The sequence below is a fragment of the Lolium rigidum genome, chromosome 7 (assembly GCF_022539505.1).
Source record: "Lolium rigidum isolate FL_2022 chromosome 7, APGP_CSIRO_Lrig_0.1, whole genome shotgun sequence".
NCBI lineage: Eukaryota > Viridiplantae > Streptophyta > Magnoliopsida > Poales > Poaceae > Lolium > Lolium rigidum.
This window is the reverse complement of record NC_061514.1, coordinates 266,311,443-266,319,535: the sequence shown is the minus strand read 5'-3', so window position 1 is coordinate 266,319,535 and position 8,093 is coordinate 266,311,443. Positions and strand designations below refer to the sequence as shown.

The 8,093-nt window shown below is 46.6% G+C and overlaps 1 protein-coding gene across 1 annotated transcript; it reads right to left on the bottom strand.

Annotated features, from left to right (window-relative positions):
- Positions 1-2,743: 2,743 nt before the first annotated feature.
- LOC124672730 lies at positions 2,744-3,100 on the bottom strand. Its single transcript, XM_047208907.1, has one exon. The coding sequence runs from the start codon at positions 3,098-3,100 to the stop codon at positions 2,744-2,746; it is 357 nt and encodes a 118-aa protein (XP_047064863.1).
- Between the last annotated feature and the right edge of the window lie 4,993 nt (positions 3,101-8,093).

Here is an 8,093-nt window from a genome sequence, read left to right as displayed (position 1 = left end):
GGCACGGGGGCCCACACCATAGGCCGGCGCGGCCGGGGGTGGGGCCGCGCCGCCCTAGGGTTTGGCCACCCCGTGGCCCCTCTTCGTCTCGTCTTCGGTCTTCTGGAAGCTTCGTGAGAAAATAGGCCTCTGGGCTTTTATTTCGTCCAATTCCGAGAATATTTCTTTACTAGGATTTCTGAAACCAAAAACAGCAGAAAACAGCAATTGGCACTTCGGCATCTTGTTAATAGGTTAGTTCCAGAAAATGCACGAATATGACATAAAGTGTGCATAAAACATGTAGATAACATCAATAAAGTGGCATGGAACACAAGAAATTATCGATACGTTGGAGACGTATCACCCACCCATTTCAAGAAGCAAGTTGTAAAACCCTAGCTCTGTGAGAATTCACCCTCAAAGCTTGTTGTGTGTTGTAAAAAAATTGTGGTTGGTTGTTGGGAGCATCTGATTAAGTTATGTATGCGTTCCCCAACCTTTGTGTAAAGGTGACGGTTTCCACCTTGAAGGCTACCACTTAGTGGAACGTGAGCTAACCTTCATGGTTTGCTCACCGGAGAATAGGGTGAGGCCTTTGTGATGTTGGTTGACTTTTGTGGCACCACATCCCTCCAACGTAGACGTACTTTTCCCCAAAAGGAAGGAACTACGATAATCGTACATTGTGTCGCTGTGTGGTTCACCATTGGTTAATTATATCCTTTACCACACTTTACTACTTGTATTGTTGTATCTTGTCACTTGTTTGCATATTAAGATTTGTTTAGCACCTATTCACCCCCCCCGCCCCCCAGGTTCCCATACGACCCTTTCATCATGTCCATATTTAGACTCTTTGAAAACAATTACCTCCCTCATATTCTGGCCGAAATAATATTTCAGAAACAATCCTTGTGAAATAAATGTCTCCCAAGGTTCTACAAAAAATCCAATAATTATTTAAATGATCCACCACTTTGTACCATTACATGTATATAGCATGGCTATGCAACAAACACCCTATTTGCCATAATATAGTACATCTTTTAGTCAAAATCAAACTTTTTAAAGTTTGATATGAATTATAAAAAATATTCCCTTCGTATCATGAAATTTGTGTGAAATTTTTCAAAATTTGGATTATATAGATGGTATTAATTGTCTAGATACATCCAAATTTAGACAAATCCAAGACAATTTTTATGGAACAGAGGGAGTATCAACATTCACAACATCATATCTATATTATTAGAATCATCATGAAATTCTTCTTTCATGTTTATGTTAGTATGTGTATTTGACCTTGTAGATATTAACATATTTTGTAAGTACTTAATTAGTCAAACTTTAGAAAGACCAAGAATGACTAATTAAATTAACATGCACTACATTTTGTCAAAGATGGAACGAGCTACAAATAATTCTAAAACCCCATAATGATGGATATGAACTGTGGGTACATGTCCTATGGTGACAAGGGAATTGTATTAGCAAATTATCATAGGGGTATTCCTTTGAGAAAATGGGTATAGCTAAGCTTTATACATAAAGTATCATTTTATCAAACCTATCATGTTATAGTTCAAAAATTAATTTTTATAATACAATATAGGATCCAACATGGTCCATGTGGCCATGTGGGTGCTTGGAAATGACTTGGAAGTCCTTTGGTCCTTCGCAAAATCTTGGAATTATTTCTTTGTAATGGCCAGAGAAGAATAAACAAAATATAATAAATACAAAATTTAGCCAAGAAGAATGAGAAAAGAGTGAAATTGGCATGATAGATAGAATTTGAAATTTTAAAAACAAAAAACTTATTTACATCTTTCAGAAAAAATCTAGGCTAGACAAAAAAAAGAGATGAAAGGATTTTTGGATCATCCTTTGACGGGCATCGAGTCCAATCTCGCAGCTCATACCTTCTAAAGACACCCGACGAAGGAATCAAAACTCCATTAGCCAGGAATGCAAATCAATTCCATATGCCATTTGTAAGTCTCCTATCCGAACTAACCTGCAGGCGTGACCTTTGGTCTCTTTCGCCGGGCGAACTAAAGCAAGAGAAGCACCGGGCCCTTCATCTGGCAGATAAGCTTTGGGATCTGCTGATGATGACCATGGAAATCTAGCAGCTTCTCCATCTTAGGCGAACGATTCTGATAAATTTAGAGTTCTGAAAATAAGCAATATTCCCTGTACTTAGAAGCTTACTTTTTCCATCTTTGTTTACAAAGCACTTTGTTTTTGACAGAATGTATACAAAGCACATTAAACTTGGATTTTGCTCATTTAGAATAGCCCGCGCGCGTACTAAACCAGCGGATGTTCGTGACTGTTGCCAGGAAGATCGCCCCGTTCCGCCACAAAAGCTGAATTATCCTTCTTCAAATAGGTATACTTGTCGCATTGAACTGACTCAGAACTGATGTAGATCAATGTCACGATGGATGACCCATGAAAACGACAATTCTGTCTTTTATACAGCGTTGCACAGAATTTCGATAAGAATCAATCAGAAATTCCGTCTTGATCGATTTTCTGGTGGTACCAATATGTACAGTGTTACGTAGTAGTGTATATACAAAAGAATTGAAATGATTCAGTGAGAAAAATCCTTCTCGCGCGCTGAAAGCAAATATGTACAGTGCTATAGTACGTATGAAGAATGGAACGGACAAAAGAAACACCCACACGCCTAGTAGCTAATACGAGCACGACACGATCCTTGCTATCTATGCACATCGTGGATCTTCCTTTCCTAGGCGTCCGAGTAATACAGCCCCCCGTCGTCGTCGTCGTCGTCGTCGACGGACGAGGAGGACACCGAGAGGGACCGCCGGTAGGTGTAGAGCACGCCGGGCCGCCGGGCCACCCAGGCGCCGCCGCGCCCGGACGCCGGCACGTAGTAGTACTCGTCCGGGTCCGGCAGCGGCATGCAGAAGAAGAGGTAGAGGCAGCCGGCGAGGCGCTCGAGCTCGTGCGCGGGCGGCGCGAACAGCGCCCGCAGGACCTCGTCGGCCCGCAGCCGCCGCCTCTGCCCCGGCCGCGGCGCGCCCTGGCACAGCTCCGCCGGCACCCGCGCCGCCGCCGCCAGCCACGCGCTGCTGAACACCATCCGATCGCTCGCGCGAGATCGATACGAACGCGTCGTCGGGCGCTTTGCTTGGCTCGTGTCCTCGGGCGGGCGGGGTTTCGGGAGAGAGATGACGGGCGAAGCTAGCGGTGGCGTGGTTCGGCGGGAAAGTGAGGGAGACGCGAGCGAGCGAGGCGAGCTGCGCACGTACTACGCAGGGTGTAATATACGCCGGGCGGGGAAGACGAATGGGTCCATCGGGGTTGTCTTCGTACGTGCCGGTGTTGGTCTTGGTAGCTTCCGGCGGCCGCGGCGACCGCGCGTAGGAGGATTTGCCTGGGTTTTCTTCGCGGCTTTTGACTGGTTGGTTGGTTTCGCGCGGCGCCCCGACGGATGGGATGGGTGCAAGTGTACAGAACGCGTGCCGCCCGCGCGGCGAATGGTCGGTCGTCGGCGCGCGCCGCACGGTGCCGTGACCCTCTTGAATTAATCCTTCCGGTATCCGCCGACGGCGATGGCTGGATCGGCCAGGTAGAAAGCACACGTTCTAGTACTACTAGTCCGCTCCACCGTCCCAGCATCCTGCGTTTTCCAGATTCCAGTGTCACGGATAAATGCAGACCATTTTACCATTCTAGAGCACAATCTATGTGTCACGGACAAAATGCGGACCGTTCTACCATTCTAGTAGAGCACAATCCATGCATCACAAACAAAATGTCGGCCGTTTTACCATTCTAGAGAACAATTCATGTGTCTGTCAGCTCGCCGTTCCTTCTTGAACTGTAAAAGCATCTTCACTGGTGGTTATCGACATATTTTAGAGTCCAATAAAATAGTCGTCAATCCGTGTTGACCGTTACCCACAAGGGCTGGGATGGGGCACCGGCACTCCGAACCGCAACATACAACCTCCCCAGGCCCACTTGGCGGCCGCTATGACCACTCTCTTCCACGGGTCATATATGTGTCAACGCCAGTCGGATAGACTTCCGAGACACTGAGTAATGGCGCCACCCTCACCTACCGCGAACAACCTTCTATTTATCACCTCACCTAGGTCGAGTCTGCCCTTGATGTCGCCTCTCTCTCTATGTGTGTGTATCCCATCGTCGACATGGATGGACGTTGGCTGGACTAGCACGAGGCCGCCGAGCTTGCCAAGTACGCATCCTAATGCCGACTAAAGTAACGGTGCCAAGGGTCTCACTACAAGAAATCTGCCATAAGTTGACAAAAAAAAGGTGTCACTGAAACGTCACTGATGGCTACTTGTGACGTTACGGTGACGCTTTTCAAAACGTCGAAAGCTGGGAGTCAGCAGTGACTGCTTGCGACGTTCCACTTGAAAACGTCGTAGAGCTTTGTGACGTTTGCAAACGTCACTGACGGCATGACGTTCCCAAAACATCATGGGCACCTGCCCCCGAGTCCAGCGTGGCAATCCGACGTGGCAAAATTGTGACGAATTAGAAACGTCATTATCTGAATTCAGCCCGGTCCATTCAGCTCCTTATGTGGGCTGAGCCCATTAGTACTGATTTTTTTTTGGCTTTGTTGGGCCTTGGCCTTTTTAGCTTTTTTTTAGCTTATTACCTCGGTCTTTTTAGCTTTTTTTTTCAACAGCCTTTTTAGCTGCTGTACTTACTGGGTCTGGGCCAATTTTCATTGGGCCTGGCCTGTTTAAAGTTTTGGGCCGTGGCCTTTTTAGGACCCATTACAGTTTTGGGTCGTGGCCTTTTTAGGACCCATTACAGTTTTGGGCCGTGGCCTTTTTAGGACCCATTACAGTTTTGGGCCGTGGCCTTTTTAGGACCCATTACAGTTTTGGGTTTTGGCCTTTTTACTGTCCGTTACACTTTCGGGCCTTGGCCTTTTAGGGTCCATGAAGATTTTGGGCCTAGGCCTTTTTAGGGTCCACAAAGGTTTTGGGCATCAGCCTTTTTATGGTCAATTATTTGTTGGGATGTAGCCTTTTAAGAGCCCATATATTTCTAGGCTACTTTGGGCCTTGGCCTTTTAAGAGCCCACAATAGCCCAACAGTGCATATATTAAATTAGGAAATTCAAAAGCAAAATATAAAAGACAACATTTCAAATCTGCAAATTTCTCAGCAGAGTCACAGCAGCAAAATGACCAGGTTCACAGATTCACCAACATGTCAAGAAAGTTCACAGATTCACTATAAGATCAACCACTCCGCAATAAGAAGTTCACAGATATGACCAAGTTATTGTCACGCTGCCAAGATGTGACCAAGTTCCATGGCGGGACACAAAAAAGGGATACGACCAGCAGCAGGAGCTAATTCGCAGAAGCTCCGAAGATGGACATCATGTGAGCAAGTCTCCTATCACTTTCCTCAGTCCGCTTGAGGAGCTCCATATAGTCCTTGTCACGCTGAGCTTGTGCCGCTTCATTTGCCGCTTGCTTCTCCTTCACAGGCACTGCTTCTTCCATGATGGCGACAAACCGCCGCTTCATCTCGTTCAGCCTTCCTCCCGGGACCTCTTCAGCTGTGCTTCCGGGTCATGAACATGCGCCGATACAGCGAGCTGCGGTGGGCTTGTTGAGCTTGACGGTGGAACTGGGCTGAAGTCCAAGCATTCTTCAGGAAAGTGCTGTGTTTGGCTTCCTTGCTAAGAACCTTTGCAACAACAGCGACTGCAGACCTTGGCGGTGCACCTTCTGGCACAGGAATAGCCATCTCAGCTTCCATATCAGCCTGGAGATCCGTTTCCAAAAGATTCATCAATTCAGGAAAAGCACAGGTCCAAGAATGGTTCACAAAAGTGAAATGAACAAGCACTTACTATTGCAGCTAGAGCTTCCTCAGAGAAACCATCCTTCTTGCTGTGATGGGTCGCCTTAAAGATGTCGACTGCATCTAGCTCTTCACCTCTGCGCTCCTCCCTCTGGAAATGATGTTCACCAAGAATCGGAACATAAGCTTGTGGAGACAAGAGTAAGATGCAAAGGAAATTCAGTAAGAGTGTCTTACGAGTTGCATACGGATGAGCAAGCATAGCTACGAGAGCCGTCTTTTGGCCAAATTTGACCGCAACACGACTGTCCTTGTTCTTGGTACATGTGTTCGCGTGAAGGGCACAATCATGATATTCAAGCAATGTGCACACTATAACGATGAGCATCATGTCTACCATGCAAGCACTAATGACTCGCAATCGAAGCAAAAAACATACCCCGTGTCTTGGGGTTACCCACAGAGCGGTTAGAGCTTCCCATTCTTCATCTGAGACATCCTTAACAGGGGACTTGATGCTGACTTCATTTGCTGGTACTTTGTCGAAGTAGTCCCTTTTCAGGATGTAGCGCCTGTTCTTCGACACTTTCCGCAGTATGTCATAGCAAGCATTCTGGATGTCTTCCGACTCTGTGTCCATGATGAAATTTGCCTACAAAGCAAACAAGGGCAAGGACGAGGTTAGTTATCATGAACTATGAACAATCAAGCAAGCACTCCTATCATCTAACAAATGAACTGGTGATGTGATGACGTGTAGAGCACACGCCCGTTGGGAACCCCAAGTGGAAGGTGTGATGCGTACAGCAGCAAATTTCCCTCAGTAAGAAACCAAGGTTTATCGAACCAGTAGGAGTCAAGGGCCACGTGAAGGTTGTTGGTGACGGAGTGTAGTGCGGCGCAACACCAGGGATTCCCGCGCCAACGTGGAACCTGCACAACACAATCAAAATACTTTGCCCCAATGTAACAGTGAGGTTGTCCATCTCACCGGCTTGCTGTAAACAAAGGATTAAATGTATGGTGTGGAAAATGATGTTTGTTTGCGAAGAACAGTAGAGAACAATGATTGCAGTAGATTGTATTCAGATGTAAAAGAATGGACCGGGGTCCACAGTTCGCTAGTGGTGTCTCTCCAATAAGATAAATAGCATGTTGGGTGAACAAATTACAGTTGGGCAATTGACAAATAGAGAGGGTATAACAATGCACATACATATCATGATGACTAATATGAGATTTAATCAGGGCATTACGACAAAGTACATAGACCGCTATCCAGCATGCATCTATGCCTAAAAAGTCCACCTTCGGGTTAGCATCCGCACCCCTTCCAGTATTAAGTTGCAAACAACAGACAATTGCATTAAGTATGGTGCGTAATGTAATCAACACAAATATCCTTAGACAAAGCATTGATGTTTTATCTCTAGTGGCAACAGCACATGCACAACCTTAGAACTTTCTGTCACTGTCCCAGATTCAATGGAGGCATGAACCCACTAACGAGCATAAATACTCCCTCTTGGAGTCACATGTATCAACTTGGCCAGAGCCTCTACTAGCAACGGAGAGCATGCAAGATCATAAACAACACATGTATGATAGATTGATAATCAACTTGACATAGTATTCCATATTCATCGGATCCCAACAAACACAACATGTAGCATTACAAATAGATGATCTTGATCATGATAGGCAGCTCACAAGATCTAACATGATAGCACAATGAGGAGAAGACAACCATCTAGCTACTGCTATGGACCCATAGTCCAAGGGTGAACTACTCACACATCAGTCCGGAGGCGATCATGGTGATGAAGTGTCCTCCGGGAGATGATTCCCCTCTCCGGCAGGGTGCCGGAGGCGATCTCCTGAATCCCCCGAGATGGGATTGGCGGCGGCGGCGTCTCTGGAAATTTTTCCGTATCGTGGCTCTCGGTAATAGGGTTTTCGCGACGGAGAGTTTAAGTAGGCGGAAGGGCAGAGTCGGGAGAGGCACGAGGGGCCCACACCACAGGCCGGCGCGGGCCCCTCCTTGACCGCGCCGCCCTGTGGTCTGGCCACCTCGTGGCCCCACTTCGTATGCTCTTCGGTCTTCTGGAAGCTCCGTGGAAAAATAAGACCCTGGGCGTTGATTTCGTCCAATTCCGAGAATATTTCCTTTGTAGGATTTCTGAAACCAAAAGCAGCAGAAAAGAGGAACTAGCGCTTCGGCATCTTGTCAATAGGTTGTGCCGGAAAATGCATAATAATGACATAAAGTG

Bases quoted from the DNA above. Each gene is read 5' to 3' on its own strand.
- LOC124672730 (XM_047208907.1), bottom strand. From the start codon at position 3,100: ATGGTGTTCAGCAGCGCGTGGCTGGCGGCGGCGGCGCGGGTGCCGGCG.